We start from the raw sequence: 20,458 nt of genomic DNA on the forward strand, positions 1-20,458 counted from the left end.
CCCTACCATTCTGTGACCGGTTCCGTCTTTCCTGCCAGTTTTGTGTAAATCTCCCTTATCAATGTGTGACTCAATGTGATTGTTTTTGGCGCAGTCGATGCGGTTCATTCGGGCGTCGGACATCGCCATCAAGGCGCTGGACCTGTTCACGATCGTGATCCCGCCGGCGCTGCCCGCCACCATGACCGTGGGCAAGTTGTACGGCCAGAAGCGACTCGAGAAGGCGCGGATCTTCTGCATCAACTCCAGAGTCATCAACGTCTCCGGCTCCATCGACTGCATCTGTTTCGACAAGGTGAGCAGCCAATAACGTGGAAAAACATCAACGTTAGTGCGAGAGCTAAAGCCATACATGTACTTCATAACTGAACACATATATATAGGATAGGCAAAATAAAACCGTTCTGGTAAATATTTCATGCACCTTAAGTTAGGCAACCCATCTCATTTGATTCTCCTCGAGTGCATATGACGTAAGCTGAGTTGCGTATTTTAAGTTCCATGAAAGATTTTCTGGGACAGTTTCATTTACCTTTATACAGGGCAAACCAGAACTCCGTCAACAAACTTTCAGAGGTTGCAAATGATTCAAATGGCTCTGAGCACTATGGGACAACATCTGACTTCATCAGTCTCCTAGAACTTAGAACTACTTAAACCTAACTAACCTAAGGACATCACACACATCCATGCCCGAGGCAGGATTCGAACCTGCGACCGCCGGCCGCTGTGGCCGAGCGGTTCTAGCGCTACAGTCTGGAACCGCGCGACCGCTACGGTCGCAGATTCGAATCCTGCCTCGGGCATGGATGTGTGTGATGTCCTCAGGTTAGTTAGGTTTAAGTAGTTCTAAGTTCTAGGGGACTTATGACCACTGCAGTTAAGTCCCATAGTGCTCAGAGCCATTTGAAACATTTTTGAACCTGCGACAGTAGCAGTCGCGCGGTTCCGGACTGAAGCGCCTATAACCGCTCGGCCACCGCGGTCGGCTTCAGAGGTTGCAGTGAAGGCGAAAACAAGAAAAAATTGACCAGCAAACATGGGCTCAAAAATACAAGAGTCATTCAATAAGTGATGCAACATATTGTTTTTCTGAAAGGAGGTTGGGATTTTTTTTTTCAATATTCCAACACACATTATTATTCTTCATTCTTTTGCCTACAAAACCCTCTTTTCAACATACCTTCTGTTCAATGCGACGACTTTACGCCACTCTACTGGGAGGGCCTGTATACCCGTATGGCACCATTCTAGTCATCGACGCCAGAGCCAACATCGAGCTGCATCAAAAACATCCCCGTCATCAATGTGGTGCTTCTCGCGGAGTGCATCCTTCATTGAGCCAAACAGATGGAAGTTGGAAGGTGCGAGATCCGGGCTGTACGGTGGATGAGGAAGAACAGCGCAGAGAAGTTTCGTGAACTGCTCTCTGGTGCGCAAACTAGTGTGAGGCCTTGCGTTGTCATGGTGACGAAAAAGTTCGTTTGCGTTTTTGCGACGACGAACACACTGAAGCCGTTTCTTCAACTCCCTGAGGATAGCACAATATACTTCAGAGTTGAGCGCTGCATCATGGGGTAGGACATCAAACAGAACAGCCCCTTCAGAGTTCCAGAAGGCCGTCGCCTTTATTTCACCGCCTGGGAGTGCGGCTTTGGAGTTTTTCTTCGGGAAAGAGGCGATGTGGCGTTACTCCATGGATTGCCGTTTTATTTCCGGATCAAAGTGATGAACCCGCGTTTTACAGTCTGTGACGATGTTCGAATGAAAATTATCACGACCAACCTCGTAACGCGCAATCAGTTCCGTCGTAGCTCTTTATGGCCTTCTTTTAGGCGCCGACCAAAGTAGCGGGCACACACCGTTGAGTATCAAATGGTTCAAATGGCTCTAAGCACTATGGGACTCAACTGCTGAGGTCATTAGTCCCCTAGAACTTAGAACTAGTTAAACCTAACTAACCTAAGGACATCACAAACATCCATGCCCTAGGCAGGATTCGAACCTGCGACCGTAGCGGTCTTGCGGTTCCAGACTGCAGCGCCTTTAACCGCACGGCCACTTCGGCCGGCCGTTGAGTATCCCAGCTACTCTATGAGTCTGTCAGCGCACTACCGACAGAGACGTCTAGTTGTGCAGGCAAGTGTTTGATTGTGATCCGTCGATCACCTCGAATGAGTGTGTCCGCACGTTCCAACATTGCAGGAGTCACAACTGTGTTTAGCAGGCCAGCACGTAGGAGATCGCCCAATGACAACCGTGCATTTATCCACAGCCAGAACTGCAAGTGGCCGGCGCGGAGTGGCCGCGCGGTTAGAGGCGCGATGGGACGGATTGCGTGACCCCTCCCGCCGGAGGTCCGAGTCCTGTCTCGGGCATGGATGCGTGTGTTAAAAAAAAATGGCTCTGAGCGCTATGGGACTTAACCTCTGAGGTCATCAGTCCCCTAGACTTAGAACTAACTAAACCTAACTAACCTAAGGACATCACACACATCCACGTCCGAGGCAGGATTCGAACCTGCGACCGTAGCAGCAGTGCGGTTCCAGATTGAAGCGTCTAGAACCGCTCGGCCACAGCGGCTGGCGGTGTGTGTGAGTTGCTCTTAGCCTAAGTAACTTTAAATTAGTTTAAGTAGTGTGTGAGACTAGGGACCGATGACCTCAGCAGTTTGGTCCCTTAGGATTTCATACACATTTGAACATTTTTTTAACTGCAAGTACCTATTAATATATCAGATGCTCTGCTTTTTCGCCAAAAGAAACTCAATAACTTCACGATAAGGGATGACAGCAAAACAGTTGCAGGATAAAAATTTTTCATTAAAATTCTTGACTAAGCTAGTATGTATTTCACCGTCTACGTTACGCGAGATTCTGGCGCATTACGCTAGTGCCCTCTCTCGTTATATGTGTTCCATAGTGCAAGCTTCATCTGTTTGACACTAGGTCACAGGTAAATGGGTTCCATATTTTCTATTTTACATAAATGTTTTTAAATGGTCTGATATGTTTTATTTATTATGACAGAAAGTTTGAATTAACACAACTTTTAATAATTTTTGAAGCGCTTATGTAGGTATTCATGGATTTTAATATGCGCGAGTGTCTGGCACATACCACAAGTGCCCTCTCTCGGCGAAACCATCTGCCCTAGTGCTTTCACACTCTTGTCTCGATAGTTCATAGGCGAAATACTGGTGCTAAACTGTTCGCATTGACCCTGTGCCCATAGTCATGTTGTACAAATGGAGAAGATGTCTTAATTATTGACGACGCCTTTGGCACAATTGATTTATTAATCTCCATTGCATGATGTAATTTTAGATTTTTTACTTCTGATGAAGGTATATTTATATGTACCGAAACCTTGGTCAAGAATTTTAATAAAAATTTTTTATCCTGCAACTGTTTTGCTGTCATCCTTTATCGCGAAGAATTTCAACAGTTGCTGTTGCAGCCATGTTTAAAATCTTGAAACTCAATAACTCTCTTCTTTTGAAGGCTACGTATATCGCTGTCACCTACCGGACCTTCATGAAACAAGAGGTGCTCAAGCAGGAATATTCGACAATATCCCACAACAAATTCCGCCTTTCTTCAACCGAAATTAGCAGAGGAAAAAATCTGTTGCGTTACTTATTGAAATCCCATCATACATAGCTTACGACCTGTGAGGATTTGTTCATCATCGCTCCTCTGAAAGAAATCTCTTTGCTTTTCATATTATGAGAGGCGGTAGCATGGCTGAAACCAGAAAAAACGGTCCAGTATTATGGGCTCTAATGTGCATACCTTAAGAGCTACGAGCACATGTTGATCTTCGGTACAGTGAAACACATCTCTTCTGCTGAACAAGTGACCCTAGCTCTTATGATATCCATTTTAGAGCCCCTATTTACTGGACTTGTTTCTTGTTTTTGTCCATACTACCGCATTCAGGAATTTGAAAACAAAAGTGTTTGCGGTAGAAGAGATGTGTTTCACAATATCGAAGATGACCAAGTGCTAGACATTTATTTCTTCTTTTTGGTCGATACTACCACTTCCGAAAGTTTGTCGGTGGAGTTATGGTTCACCCTTTATAAAGGGTGTATCATAATTAATTGCAAAAAGAGCGTAGTGGAAAATATATTATTGTGAATGTGTGGTTACAATCCGGCACTGACTGCAGTATGAAATACTGTCCTGGTTAGGAACAACTGCTCATAACATGTTAGCTTTCACGGGCGGCGTCTTCATTAATGAAAGCTTCCGGGCTGAATTTCCATGGTCCAAATATAAAACTGCTTCTCCTTCCTGACGTTTCGTTGTCTACTGTGGGCAACATCTTCTGAGGTGAGTCGGCGATTGGCTGCTAGGCGCTGGGGGTCCCGCTTATATAGAGCGCTTAGATGGCGCCACCATTCATCGCGTGCTTTCTACTTTAAAACTATCTCTGGCTAGTGCCATCTCTCTCAATTATAGGTAATCGATAGTCACTTCGTTGGTACAGAGTCGACAGCCATATCTTGTCTAGTGGACAGGGCTAATAACATCTGTGAGCCAATTTATCTGCAAGATGAATTAAGCCATTTGCGAACGGCTTTCAAGAGAAATGGGTACACTGACAACGAAATAGATCGAGCACTTCACCCTAGAAGAGAAGTGTCCGAAAATACACGACAACAACAACCGTCGGCTGGAAAAGTTTTTCTTCTATTTATTCATAACATCACGGACCATATTGGTAAAGTTTTGGCCAAGTTTCAACTGGAGACAGTCTTTCGACCTACCAAGAAAATTAGTGAAAGTTTAAGATCGGTGAAAGACGCACGACACCTTTAGCTACCCCAGGTGTGTATAAAATTCCGTGTAGCTGTGGCATAGTTTATATTGGAACAACTAAAAGGAGTGTTAATACCCGCCTAACGGAATACAAAAGGAACTGTAGATTGGGACAAATTGACAAATCAGCTGTAGCGGAACACGTTTTCAAAGACGGTGATCACGAAATAAAATTTAGTGAGACAAACGTGATAACTATGACCTCACATTATTATACCCGCATGTATAGAGAAGCTACAGAGATCTACAAGCACGAAAATAATTTTAATAAAAAAGAAGAAGGATTAAAATTACACGCCGGCCGGTGTGGCCGTGCGGTTCTAGGCGCGTCAGTCTGGAACCGCGTGACCGCTACGGTCGCAGATTCGAATCCTGCCTCGGGCATGGATGTGTGTGACGTCCTTAGGTTAGTTAGGTTTAAGTAGTTCTAAGTTCTAGGGGACTGATGACCACAGATGTTGAGTCCCATAGTGCTCAGAGCTATTTGAACCATTTTTTTTAAAATTACACAAGATATGGCGGTCGACTCTGTATCGACGAAGTGACTATCGATTACCTATAATCGAGAGAGATGGCACTAGCCAGAGATAGTTTTAAAGTAGAAAGCACGCGATGAGTGGTGGCACCATCTAAGCGCTCAACATAAGCGAGACCCCCAGCGCCTAGCAGCCAGTCACCGACTCACCTCAGAAGATGTTGCCCGCAGTAGACAACGAAACCTCAGGAAGAAGAAGCAATTTTATATATGGACCACGGCAATTCAGCCCGGAAGTTTTAATTAATGAACTGCTCATATGTTATTTCAAAAGCCTTATGAATCTTAGAACGCACTTTGTCGCCTACCGTTGCCACTCTAGAGAGTAGTGTTCGCTTTCAAATCTTAATGTTCGTCAAAGAACGTCAGAGCCGGAGCTAGAGTTCTGAAGGACGTCTCAACCCCGGTCGCCGCACTAATGCACCCAACAGAGGCCAACGATCAATCGAGGTAACGCCGTGGTAGGACAGTTAACTCATATTCGGATGGATACTTGGTCAGACCAACAAACATCTGGCCATCGGGATTTTCCGTTACTTCCCTAAATCGCTTAAAGCGAATATCGAAATGATTGCTTCGAAAGGGCATGACACGATTACTTCCCCATCCTTGCTGCAAACCAAGCTTGTGCTCCATCTCTAATGACCTCGAATTCGACTGGACGATGAAATCTAATATTTTTCTTTCTTAGGAACGTTGGATGGGTTCCGCGGAAGTGAAGTGCGTCCACACTGAGGTGATAAAAGTCTGGTATAGCAATATGCACATAAACAGCTTGCGGTAGTATCACATACACAAGGTAAAAAAGGGCAGTAGATTGATGGCACTGTCATTTGTACTCATCTGATTCATGTGAAAATGTTTCCGGTGTAACTACGGCCGCACGACGGGAATAACAGACTTCGAATGTGGTATGCTAGTTGGATCTAGACGCATTGGACATTCCATTTCTGAAATCGTTAGAGAATTCAATATTCCGAGAGCCACAGTGTCAAGGAAGTGGCGAGAATACCAAATGTCAGGCATTACCTCTCACCACGGACAACGCAGCCCCGACAGCCTTCACTTAACGACCGAGAGCAGCGGCGTTTGCGTAGAGTTGTCAGTGCTAACAGACAAGCGACAATGCGTGAAATGGCCTCACAAATCAACGTAGGACGTACGACGAAAGTACTGTTATGACAGGCGGCGAAATCTGGTTCAAAAATGGTTCAAATGGCTCTGAGCACTATGGGACTTAACGTCTGCGGTCATCAGTCCCCTAGAACTTACAACTACTTAAACCTAACTAACCTAAGGACATCACACACATCCATGCCCGAGGCAGGATTCGAACCTGCGACCGTAGAGGTCACGCGGTTCCAGACTGAAGCACCTAGAACCGCATGGCCACACCGGCCGGTGCGAAATCTGGCATTAATGGACTATGGCAACAGGCGACCAACGCGAGTGCCTTTGCTAACAGCACAACAACGCCTACAGCGCCTCTCCTGGGCTCGTGACCATGTCGATTGGCCGTAGGCGACTGGAAAACCGTGGCCTCATCACATGAGTCCCGATTTCAGTTGGTAAGGGCTGATGGTAGGGTTCGAGTGTGGCGCTGACTCCAGGGAGCAACGGACCCAACTTGTCAATAAGTTGACACAGTCTTCATAATCATCTGGGCTATATTTACATGGAATGTTGTAGGGTCTCTGGGCCAACTGAACCGATCATTAACAGGAAATGGCTATGTTGGACCACTTGGGGACCATTTGCAGCCATTCATGCTCGCGAACCATGATGAAATTTTTATAGATGGCATTGTACCATGCCACAGTTTTCAAGATTGACTTGAAGAACAGTCTGGACAGCTCGACCGAGTGATTTGGCAACGTATATGACCCGACGTGAGTCCCAAGGAACATTTATGCGACATAATCGTGAGGTCAGTTCGTGCACAAAGTCGTGTACTGGTAATGCTTTCTTCTAGGCGCTTCAGTTTGGAACCGCGCGACCGCTACGATCGCAGGTTCGAATCCTACCTCGGGCATGGATGTGTGTGATGTCCTTAGCTTAGTTAGGTTTAAGTAGTTCTAAGTTCTAGGGGACTGATGACCTCAGATGTTAAGTCCCATAGTGCTCAGAGCCATTTGAACCATTTTTGGTAATGCTTTCGCGATTATGGACTGCCACAGAGACAGCATTACTCAGTATTTCTGCAGGGGATTTTCAGCGAATTGTTGTGTCCATGCTACGTCGAGTAGCCGCAATACACCGGGCAAAGGATGTCTGACGCGATATTAGGAGGTATCCCCCGGGTTTTGGCACCTCAGTGTAATGCAAAAAACAGCATACAAGACGCTGCTGCGATCAATTCCAAAGTATTGTTCCGTTGTTTGGAGTCGTTATCAAGTAGGCGTGACAACAGATGTCGAATGAATTGAGAAATGTGCTGCTAAGATCGATATTGTCCATAGCACCTTTGCCTATAAATAGGTACACTACAGGCCATTAAAATTGCTACACCAATAAGAAATGCAGATGATAAACGGGTATTCATTGGACAAATATATTGTACTAGAGCTGACATGTGATTTCATTTTCAAGCAGTTTGGGTGCATACATCCTGAGAAATCAGTACCCAGAACAACCATCTCTGGCCGTAACAACGGCCTTGATACGCCTGGGCATTGAGTCAGAGCTTGGATAGCGTATACGGGTACAGCTGCCCGTGCAGCTTCTACACGATACCACAGTTCATCAAGAGTAGTGACTGGCGTATTGTGACGAGCGAGTTGCTCGGCCACCATTGACCAGACGTTTTCAATTGGAGAGAGATTTGGAGAATGTGCTGGCCAGGGCAGCAGTCGAACATTTTCTGTATCCAGAAAGGCCTGTACAGGACTTGCAACATGCGGTCGTGCGTTATCCTGCTGAAATGTAGGGTTTCGCAGGGATCGAATGAAAGGTAGAGCCACGGGTCGTAACACATCTGAAATGTAACGTTCACTGTCCAAAGTGCCGTCAATGCGAACAAGAGGTGTCGGAGACGTGTAACCAATGGCACCCCATACCATGTCACCGGGTGATACGCCAGTATGGCGATGACGAATACACGCTTCCAATGTGCGTTCACCGCGATGTCTCCAAACACTGATGCGTCCATCATGATGCTCTAAACAGAACTTGGATTCATCCGAAAAAATGACGTTTTGCCATTCGTGCACCCAAGTTCGTCGTTGAGTACACCTTCGCAGGCGCTCCTGTCTGTAATACAGCGTCAAGGGTAACCGCAGCCACGGTCTCCGAGCTGATAGTCCATGCAGCTGCAAACGTCGTCGAACTGTTCGTGCAGATGGTTGTTGTCTTCCAAACGTCCCTATCTGTTCACTCAGGGATCGAGACGTGGCTGCACGATCCGTTACAGCCATGCCGATAAGATGCCTGTCATCTCGACTGCTAGTGGTACGAGGCCGTTGGGATCCAGCACAGCGTTCCGTATTACCCTCCTGAACCCACCAATTCCATATTCTGCTAACAGTCATTGGTTCTTGACCAACGCGAGCAGCAATGTCGCGATACTATACACCGCAATCGCGATTGGCTACAATCCGACCTTTATAAAAGTCGGAAACGTGATGGTACGAATTTCTCCTCCTTACACGAGGCATCACAACGATGTTTCACCAGGTAACACCGGTCAACTGCTGTTTGTGTATGAGAAATCGGTTGGAAACTTTCCTCATGCCAGCACGTTGTAGGTGTCGCTACCGGCGCCAACCTTGTGTGAATGCTCTGAAAAACTAATCATTTGCATATCACAGCATCTTCTTCCTGTCGGTTAAATTTCGCGTCTGTAGCATGTCATCTTCGTGGTGTAGCAATTTTAATGGCCAGTAGTGTATCTGTGGAACTGACGTCAGTGACAGACATGAAAATAAACTAAAAGTTGAGCTGGAAATGCCCGCATCTCGTGGTCGTGCGGTAGCGTTCTCGCTTCCCACGCTCGGGTTCCCGGGTTCGATTCCCGGCGGGGTCAGGGATTTTCTCTGCCTCGTGATGGCTGGGTGTTGTGTGCTGTCCTTAGGTTAGTTAGGTTTAAGTAGTTCTAAGTTCTAGGGGACTTATGACCACAGCAGTTGAGTCCCGTAGTGCTCAGAGCCATTTGAACCATTTGAGCTGGAAATGTAGTGAATGGAATCGAAGGAAAGTATGCCGCACCTTGTAGAATCAAACTGCTTGGGCCACTTAAGCATTCTCTACGTGTGACGTATTTTGAAGATGATGAGAACGTAATTCACGCATGGAAATTATTGCTACCAGCGCAGGACGAGAATTTTGTCTGATCATTCCGGTGGTGGATGCCAAGGAGTTGGTGGGTTTTGTGATACAGAGCAAAATAATAAACGGCACACGTAGAGTTCTTTAAATTTCTTTCACTTAAGCCAAAAAATAGCAACTCCAGAGTCTAACCCAATGCGAGCCCTTGAGATAAGCCGGTTCGATATCCACAACAACGACACAGGCTGAATGTCAACGCTTCGACTAGGCAGGCTGAACTGAACTAACAGACTGACTGGAAGTCAGTGTGGTGTTCTTTTATGTCGGATCCGTGGCGGTACTAACCGTGCTAGCCGAATAGGGTGTGTCTTGGAGCCGGGCGCTGATTGGTGGTGCAGTCACGTGGGTTACTGCCAGCTCCTAAACGTGGACTGGCGCGGTGTGGTATCGACAGCGCACGATACCACACGTTTGCCAACAGGGAATATGTGCTCTTCCACAACGCTAGCGTGACACCATAGAAAGTGATGGAGACTGTGTAGACAAATAGTGCATGTAAAAGAAATGTTGGCTAATATTGTCGCTATATTCTAGTTCTTAAGAATTAATACATGGTGGCGCACGAAATGTGTTACCATTTTGTTTTTGAATATAAACTTTACTGTCAATACAATCTGAAAGGAACATATACTACAATGATGAGCCGTCCATGGAGATTTGTTCTAACTCAGCACATGCTCAATATGTCCACCATTTCGTTACCTAACTTCCTTCAAACGAACACTGAAGTTAGTGAATACCCTACGACACATGTCTTCCGTAATTTCACTGCAAGCTTGAAGAATAAGTCTTCTGAGCTCCATTAAATCACGTGGACGTTTCGGGAGAACTTTTTAATTTAGGTACCCCCAAAGAAAAAAGTCACATGGATTGAGGTCTGTACTAATGGGGGGCCAATTTTGTTTGTCATTGAAGCGACCTGGAAACCTGAGTGAAATGCTCGTGAAAAAACTCCAACACAGTGTTTGCAATATGTGGCCTTGCTCCATCTTGCATGAACCACTGCGTGTTGAAGGGCAAGGCAGTGGCAAGAAGCTGTGGAATGAAGCTATTGCGAAGCATGCTCAAATAACGCTCGCTGTTCACAGTTTCTTCAAAGAAAAAGAGTCCAATAAGTCCGTGACTGGAAATTGCTGCCCACGCTGTAATCCTGGGAGCATAATGTTGTCGTTCATGAAGCACTTGTGGGTTTTCAGTGGCCCAAAAGCGTACATTTTGTTTGTTAACCACACCGTCTAAATGAAAATGCGCCTCGTCTGAAAACCAAATGTTGTTGAGAGTTTCTTCCCTATCCTCCGCCCACTGAGCTGCTTGTGTTCTTCAATGAGCTTCTGTTCGCAGGTCATCTTGTATGTGTACATGTGGAGGTCACGGTCAAGAATGCGTTGAACGGAGCGTCTGGATATTCCCAGTTGCACTGCTGCCTGTCTACACGATTTCCCGGGACTTCTCTGTACAGCAACTCGTACCGCTTCTTTATTCTCCGGCGAACAAACAGGCTTAAGCCGTCGGCACACGGACCGTGCATCCGAATGTTGAGCGTGCCGAGTTTCTGACGTCATAGTGTGGAATATCACGTTCGGGAGTCTTTCCGAACGTGCAGAGCAATATCTGGCATGTCAGATATTATGAGCGTGCGTCGGAGCGTTGACCAATGAGATGGCACAACGCCACCTACGTCACGTGCACGCTGTCTCCCTTCAGTACAGAGTTGTGAGGCGCCATATTGGCATTCATTTCAGGCCTATATGTATATATGCCGTTTCTGAGAACGAGTAAATTGAGAATCACTGAAAAACTCATTGTTAGCTGGGTGATTCGTTCCAATAAAACAGTGAGAAACATCGTATTCGTGGCAAAAGAATTATTGTAACTTGCGTATTATGAGAGTAGGCTATTTGAAGACAGCGACACACTGAAGATCCACCCAAAATGCATTGTTCTTGGTACAATTTGTTATAATTAAATTTCAATTAGTAACATAATTATTTATGATTAACGTTTTTATCAATACAATATGATTAAGAACGAGCAGCGTGTTGTTTGTTCAGCGTAATGAGTAGCGTCTCTGTCCAGAAATGACTTTTGGTGGGATGGTGGTTCGCGTCTTAACAGTTCAAAATTTTTTTTCCTAACATTCGCGTTTTCATTAGGTTCTGATACTTTATTATTAGTTTAATATAAGTATAAGCTATAATATTTGATGTTATGTAAATGTAAGTTTACCTTTTTTGAGGGGTGACTTTGCTGGATTGGCTTAATGTATAGGACAGCTTGCGCTACTTATATAAAGATATTTTGCTCCTTTTTCTTTTACTTTTCGTAATTCACATGTTGTAGAGATTCTGCTACTGGGTAGGAACAGTGATCAAGTAAGGCTGGCCTTGGGGTTTCACAAAAAAGTGGGCATGATGAAATAATAAACTTTATTTATTATTCTTACGCGGAGAAGTATTCCAAATTTGTACCGCACTGTTTGTGATGGAACTTTTAGAAGCATTTGTCCTTATTGATTGGACATGGTACTATCCTTTTCGTGGACGATGGAGGAAATGTCCGTTTTAATAGAGCTAGCGTGGGAATTTTACGCGCTCCCGTTGAGTAAACAGTGCGATTTACGAACTAGAAACATCCCTCAACTGCCGCTGGAGTGCGTTGCGATCGCGTATACCACGTTGGGGCCCACGTACCGTATGCACAAGTCGCATCGTTTCTGAGCGTTCAGCAGCACGTTGAACTTGGCACGCTCAACGTTAACGTTCGACAGCACGGTCCGTGTGCCGACGGCTTTAGGCCGAGGTCGCTTCGCTTCCAATACTGTTCCTTCCTGTACAAATTTATCGTACAACTTTGGATGGTCTTCTTGCAAGGGACCCATCGTGCATTAAACTGTTGTCGAAAACGCCTCTGAGTCACAACAAGGCTTTTCGTTTCATGAAAAAGTAACACAATTGCCGATCGCTGCTGTGTCGTCAGTCTTCCATTATCAGCCATTGCTGTTTACCAGAGTTGTGGCGATTCGTGAATGAGCCGTTCATTTGAACGACTCTAAATAAAGAATCGTAAGAATCGAATCGTGATACGGACGAATCGTCGTTCAAAAGAATCTTAAGAACGATTGCGTGTTTCCGAGTCGTGACGATTCCAAGTTCCAACGATTCATCGATTCTTAGTACGATATGCTTCGAAGGCAACTTCCGAATCATGCCGAGTCGTGCCGAATAATTACGACCGCCAGATGGCAGTCAAGTGGAGGATGCATGTGAACAGAGGAAGCTCGGAACTAACAAACGAAGTTCGTGGTCCGTAATATTACTCGTGAAAAACAAGCTGACACTTGGCGGTGTCGTCTTCTCACGTAAATAGTAGTGACAGCGGCAAGTTCTCAGACAAATTTAAAGCAAAATACGTATGCTTTGTATTTAGAAGATACGAAAGTTAAGCTAAATTTGCCTTGTGGGAGGGCTGTCAGCTGCGTTATGAATTACAAGGGTGATGTGGACTTGGGAAGACATCTTAGCACAGAAAAACATATTAAGATGATATGAGCCAAACCACGTCTGCCTCACTGCTAGATTTTGTTACTATAAAACAGACGTCTGTGGTTAGATACGTTCAAGCCACACAACCAAACTGGCATACCGCGTAATTTTGCACCATCTTTCGCACAAATCGACTCCTCTTTCCTGGCATACTGAAATAAAACAATAGATACAATCAAATCAAACGTGACCTTTCATCAATTAAGGCATTACACGTATAAATCTAGAATCACACTTGTAACGTCATATGCATGTTTACTCATAAATAAACTATTTCTGGCATATCTTATCATGACACAGTTCGATTCTAACCCCATTGACAATTTCAGACATGTCCTGCCATCTGTGAGTAAGATGTAGAACTTTTTGCATTCCGTAAGAATCGTGCCATCGCAGACTAGAATGAATCGTGAAAGAATCGTGAACGAATCGTAGGAATCGATTCGCAATGTGAGATTTAATCGTAGGAATCGAATTGCGAAAAAGAATCGTGTTGCCCAACTCTACTGTTTACTAGTCTCCTAGCGGCAGTTTCGTGAATTACACGTCATTTCGTAACTCATTTGTTTTTCCAAGCTCTGCTGGCACTGCTGGCACAGCGGGATATCTAATGTGCGTCGTAAATAGTGAAAGAAACAATTGGTGACACATTTCGTGCGCTACCCTGTGTATTATGAGAAAAAAAATTATACGTCTATATTTACTGGACGATCCTTATACGTAACAGTGACAGCGCATAGTGGTGTGTAGACGTGCAGAGTGTGTCATGTTGCAGACGGGCACGCTGACGGAGGACGGCCTGGACATGTGGGGCGTCGTGGAGGTGAAGCCCGAGGGACGGTTTCTGCAGCCCCCAGCCAGGGACCCACAGGAACTGCACGACGGACCCCTGAGGAGGGGCATGGCCTGCTGCCACTCGCTCAGCCTCATCGACGGCGAGTACGCCGGGGACCCGCTCGACGTCCGGGTCAGTGCACGCTGTTGTCCCACCTGCTGCTTTCCGAGTCACCATTTCACATTCATGTGAATCTCTTCCACCCACAGACATACAGATGAATTAAATCTCATCCACTCTTAGGCTAATCACAGAACAAAACTACTTCACTTTCAACAACAACTTATATTTGCAACAAGAGGGGCTACCCAGGGGTCCCCCATCAGTGGAACCTTTGCCAACATTTTCTTGAATCATATAGAGAACACAATAAATGCGCACACTCCCCTGCAGAGTGAGAATCTTATCCTGGAAACATCCCCCAGGCTGTGGCTAAGCCATGTCTCCGCAATGTCCTTTCTTTCAGGAGTGCTAGTTCGGCAAGGTTCGCAGGAGAGCTTCTGTAAGGTTTGGAAGGTAGGAGGCGAGGTACTAGCAGGACTAAAGCTGTGAGGACGGGGCATGAGTCGTTCTGGTTAGCTCAGTTGGTAGAGCACTTGCCTGCGAAAGGCAAAGGTCCCAAGTTCGAGTCTCGGTCCCGCACATAGTTTTAATCTGACAGGAAGTTTCATATCAGCGCACACTCCGCTGCAGAGTGAAAATCTCATTCTGGAAATATTTAATAACAACGTAAAACAAGAAGGGTACAGTATAATCTATTGGTACCGAGATGTGGATGACGTAATCTGTCCTGCAGATGAAACACAAAAAAGGATAGAAGAACTGCACTGTAACATCAGCACAGAACACCCACAGATCCACTTCAGAATGGAAACATAAAAAAACATGAAACTATATTTCTTGGATCTTACAATCACAAGAAACAACTAGCAGCATGAATTCTCCATCTACAGAAAACCCACGTCCACAAGCACTGCTATTCATAGCTCATCCAGCCACCCGACAGTGCATAAATATGCCAGTTTCACACACATGCTCCACGTGATAAACAGAACACCTCTTAAATCAGAAAACTACACACAGGAACTCAATATAATAAAACAAATTGCTGTTGAAAACGACTACAAAGCAGACGTCTTAAACAAACTCAATAACAAGGTAAAAAAGGAACATAAAAATAGCGGCCACCCACTCAAGAGCACAACCAAAGGATCTGAAAGCCAGAGGCAGAACACACAGCAGATCATATCACATCAGAAAGAAAGAGACAGATGGTGCACTCTAACATACAACAACAAAATATCTCATAGAATTGGAAACATCTTGAAATGCAAGGGATCCCAATAACATTTAGAACAAAGAACACCGTTCAAAAAAGACTAAGACCAGACAAAAGAACCTCAGACAAATTCAGCAGCGCTGGAATATATCAGCTCACATGTGACTCCTTTCAGGCCCAATACATAGGACAAACAAAGCAGAAATTTCCGAACGAGATACACAGAGGTTATGAGAGCTCTAAAGAGTGACAGCGCACATTCAACTTTCACAGTACACCTAAGGAACAAAACTATAACCCCACTAATATCGAAAGCGATCTACACATTCAGAAACACAGCAATAGTCTATACGGACAACCAACAGCAAAAGAAATTTACTACATGCAAAAGGCTATAGTGGAGGGGGAAAACGTGATAAACAAAAACACAACACTTTGCAACAACACACACTTTACCGCTCTGAGAGAACTGACCCAAGACATAGAGCAGAAACCACACACACGCTAAAGAACCACTTCCCCCATCACACACAGGGACATAAGTAAGGAACAGAAGTCGTCAGAGCTCCCGCTACAGCTTTCATAGCCTTCTCGCAACATGTGATACATTTCTCGAGATACACGCGAGCAGCAAGATGGCTTAATGTTTTGGATCATAAACAAAGTGCGAAAGTTTTGCTTTTCTGTCTATAGAATTAACTGCACGCCCTCCAATGAACGTGCGTACACGACAAACCAAGTAACAGCCTAATACACACCAAAGCTGAATCCACAACACTACCGCAGCCCCAAGTGTATAACGCTGATATACGTCAGTTCATCTTGTAATATTTCTTTACTAACAGCCGCTCACACAGTTGCAGATGACATGACGTTCGCTTAGAAAAACAACAGAAAAAGTACAGAAAATATGCCACAAACAGCGACAACAATTCTGAAAAACATGCAATAACGTACAACAAATAAGATAGTATGCAAGTATCCACAGAAAACTATATTTCAACAAACGAACAGTAAAAATGTAATAATGTGTTTCAGTGTTTGTATAACTACGCTATTTTCAGCATGTTTTAGATTTAAGGAACCCACTGATGATGGCGATATTTCTCGCTGAAACTAGTTTGTAAACAAACAACAAAGTCTTTTGCATCAAGGCGGACTCACAAGTCACATATTATTGCTCTTCCACTCTTCCATTGGACACATCTCGCGGTTGTACACATGTACTCGTAGATTCAAAAAGAAAGAACGAATTTCAACTATTTATTACAGACAAACTGTAAAGGATAAAAACACATTGTACATGTTATCTGATGGAGGAAGCTTCAAAGTTTTGACACAGATGCGCTGTTGTTTGTCGCAACATGGCGACTGCACTACAAAAGAAATCTTTTTGTGTGTTGGAATTCGCACGAAGTCAATCCATTGTTCAAGTACAATGTGCTTCCTGCCGTCGATTTGGCAAGAAGCCACCCCTGCGCAAGCTGATTTATGATTCGCATGCAAAATTCTCGGAAGTTGGCCTCATGTTAAAGGTAAGAGCACTGGCCGATTACGCACGTCTGATGAAAATGTCGAACTATCTGAGATGCGTTCTCGCGGAGTCCTAGGAATCCATAACACGCAGACCAGGAATTTCAACTTCCTCAAAGAACAAACGACGTGTCGTGTTCTGAAACGACGTCTGGACGCCTGCATATGAAGCGTTACGAGTTGCAGTTACTGCAGCAGTTGCGTCCCGGCGACCGCAACAGAAGGTGCGAATTTTGCATTTCATTTTTCCAGGATATGGCAGAGAACACTTTTTCCGAACGACTCATCTTTTCGGACAAATCGACGTTTCATGTGTCGGGTAAAGTAAACCGCCATACTGTAAGAACATGAGGTCACAAAGTCCTTGCGTCGTCGTCGAACATGAAAGAGACTCACCGAAACTGAATGTGTTTTGTGCCGTTTCTCTTCACGAAGTGTCCGCCCCTGGTAGCTGAGTGGTATGACGGAATGTCATATCTAACGGCCCTGGTTCGATTCCCGGCTGGGTCGGAGATTTACTGTGCTCAGGGACTGGGTGTTGTGTTGTCCTTATCATCATCCTTTCATCCCCATCGCCACGCAAGTCGCCGAAGTGGCGTCAACTCGAAAGACTTGCACCAGGCGAAATGTCTACATGACGGGAGGCCCCAGCCACACGGCATTTCCATTTTCATGCTCACAAAGTTCATGTACCTCTCTTTTTTGCGGAGAAAACAATGACAGGAATACCTGGACATGCTGCAAAATTCGTTGTTTCTCATACATGGGCATGCTGCAAAATTTCGTTGTTTCCTCAACTTCACGAAGAGTCCAATGATTCCATTTTTATGCATGACTGCGCCCCGCCTCACTTTCATCTCGAGGTGCGGCGTTATCTTAACACCATCCCAAAGAGATGGACAACAAGATCTTGTTCACTGCTTTTGGACTTCCACGTTACAAGACTTCACACTTTGTGACTTTTTGTGGGGGGTCCATGAAAGACAGAGTCTTGGTCTCTGCGCTCGCCTTACATGAAGTCTTGTGGGCAACGCCATACCACTGTGGACAACATCATACAGCAGCCAAAGAGAGAGAGAGAGAGGAGTTGAAAGCCGACTTTCACGGTAGATCCACGCCATTCCACTAGCTGGTGGACCGCAAATTTTCGGTGACGTGACCCTCGACATGGGTCGTAATGGGGAGTAAATAAACAGGGACCAGTTGGTTTGTGTGTGGAATGAAATGGAATGCCGTTTCGATGTTTCTCAAGAAACGCACGGTGGTCATGTTGAGTGTATGATATACTGTCAGTGCGAACATAAAACTTTGAGCCATAATCTGTCCAGAGACATTCGTAATATGTTTCTTTCATGGTTTGTCTGTAAAAAACAACAGAAATTTGTTCTTTCTTTTTGAACCACTCTGCATACATGTAGCTTGATTTGTACAAAGAGAGGTTCCGGTACTGTGAGCTTCAGGGGATGGCGGTTTTAAAATTTAGACTTCTTAAAACGTTATTTTAACGCTTTTCTGCGCATTTTAAAAGTTCGAATGCATTTCTACTGGTAAAAAATAAAGTTTTAACATACCACGTTTCAAAAACTGCAGCTCTGATTTTTTTTTTTTTTTTTTCACCAGAGGTACCGGTAATGTCACAAATCAAGCTCTTATTATATTTGCGAGATTGTATCATATAGTTCTGTTTTGTGGTTTTTAAAATTAGTCTTGTTATCTATGTGTTTTGTTCACTTAAAAACTATAATATTAGCCGGCCGCTGTGGTCGAGCGGTTCTAGCCGCTTCAGTCCGGAACCACGTGGCTGCTACGGTCGCAGTTGCGAATCCTGCCTCGGGCATGGATGTGTGTGATGTCCTTAGATTAGTTAGGTTTAAGCAGTTCTAAGTCTAGGGGACTGATGATCTCAGATGTTAAGTCCCATAGTGCTTAGAGAGATTTGAACCATTTTTAACTAGAATATTATGCCATTATAATTGTTTCTGAAGAGCAAAGGTAGCAATTAGCTCTCTTTCCAATCATCGATTGCAATTTCATCTATCATTTCCAAATGAAAACTGCGAATAAATCGTATGACTACAGAAAATTACGTAATAACATAACACATTATGATGCAAAAACATAAAATGGTTCAAATGGCTCTGAGCATTATGGGACTTTACATCTGAGATCATCAGTCCACTAGACTTAGAACTACTTAAACCTAACTAACCTAAGGACGTCACACACATCCATGCCCGAGGCAGGATTCGAATCTGCGACCGTAGCAGCTGTGCGGTTGCGGACTGAAGCGCCTAGAACCGCTCAGCCACAACGGCCGGCCGTAAAAACATAGCATTACAATAAAACATAATGGCAGCCGCAACAGATACAGTTTTTTTTTTTATTACTGAAGGGGGAAATAGGCAACGAGCTGTAAAAATACACATTTTTTTCTGAACTGAAATTGTAACTTGATCTGGTTAAGCAATACGTAGGTATGATACTATCATCTCGCAGTACATGATATTTTACAGTAGCTCTTCTTAGGAACAGATACACAATTACATTTACGGATTACAATCGCTTAAAAAGTCGATGATGGTTCCGTGAATTGTCGCATTTTATGATGTGAGCATAGTGTCGTTACAGTTTGCTTAGTTTCTCGCACAAAGGCATCCTTGAAAGGACTCATATTCGCCGTTTACTGTAGGAATTATTTGTAGCACAAATGCAGTTTCGCGGCAACGGCCGTAGTTTACATATGAACAGTGTGCAAGAACACTGATTTGCAGCGATTTACGTGAAAGTTGTTTACATCGTGAAAAGGCCTATTTTCGACAATGACAGACATGTCGGAGGATTTTAAAGTCTGGCTTGTGCTGAAGCAGAATCTTTAGCAGTTCCACTTGAAATTGCAATTGTGCTGGTGCCTGCAGAGTCTAAGTCCCTTATCGGCGCGCTTACGTAACCAAGGTCGTTCGCTCTCTATATAAGCGGGCAGTGCACGCCAGCGGAACACCTCCTCCTTTTCCTTGAAAGGATACGGATCCTGTACACCTCCCGTAAACTTGATCCTCCTCACCCGCTCGTGTCCCTGATCCTCTCCCACCCCCGCCCGCTGCCGCGCCTGTATTCCCACGTCCCACCCGGTCTCCATCTCTCCACCCTCCTTACCCTCTCCCAAGGTGGCTTCCGCCAGCTCCCCCTCCCTGATGATGTCCTCCTCCCCTGCATCTACCCCTCCTATCAACTTTGATCCTCCCCCCCCACCTCCTGTGTCCTTTCCTTCAGGCACCCTCCCTCCCCCCTTTCCCTTCCCTTCTCTTTCCTTTCCCCCCTCCCTCCTACCCTCTCCTCTGGGCTTCCCTCCCCCTTCCTCCCTCCCCCTCTCTCCTTTGCCCATGGCATCTCTGCTCTCCCCTCTCCCATTTCCCCTTCCTCCTCCTCCACCTCCTCTCTTGGCAGGTCCCCGGAGTCGTACACGCTGAGTGGACATTCGCGCGCCGGAGATCATCGCCATCAGTGTCTCGTGAGTGCCGTCGTGTTTCGTGTTCAGTGTTTCCGTCATACTCCATCGTTCACCTGTGCCATCGCCATCTTCAGTGT

General features: G+C 45.1%; 1 protein-coding gene across 1 annotated transcript in view; it reads left to right on the forward strand.

Moving 5' to 3' along the window:
- LOC124621805 (polyamine-transporting ATPase 13A3-like) overlaps nucleotides 1-20,458 on the forward strand; it is a 376,394-nt gene that overhangs the window by 324,276 nt on the left and 31,660 nt on the right. Inside the window, exons 11-12 of the mRNA XM_047147242.1 lie at nucleotides 95-295; nucleotides 14,002-14,193. Of these exons, the coding sequence (XP_047003198.1) occupies nucleotides 95-295; nucleotides 14,002-14,193 (393 nt within the window). The remainder of the gene's footprint in view (nucleotides 1-94; nucleotides 296-14,001; nucleotides 14,194-20,458) is intronic.

The sequence above is a fragment of the Schistocerca americana genome, chromosome 7 (assembly GCF_021461395.2).
Source record: "Schistocerca americana isolate TAMUIC-IGC-003095 chromosome 7, iqSchAmer2.1, whole genome shotgun sequence".
NCBI lineage: Eukaryota > Metazoa > Arthropoda > Insecta > Orthoptera > Acrididae > Schistocerca > Schistocerca americana.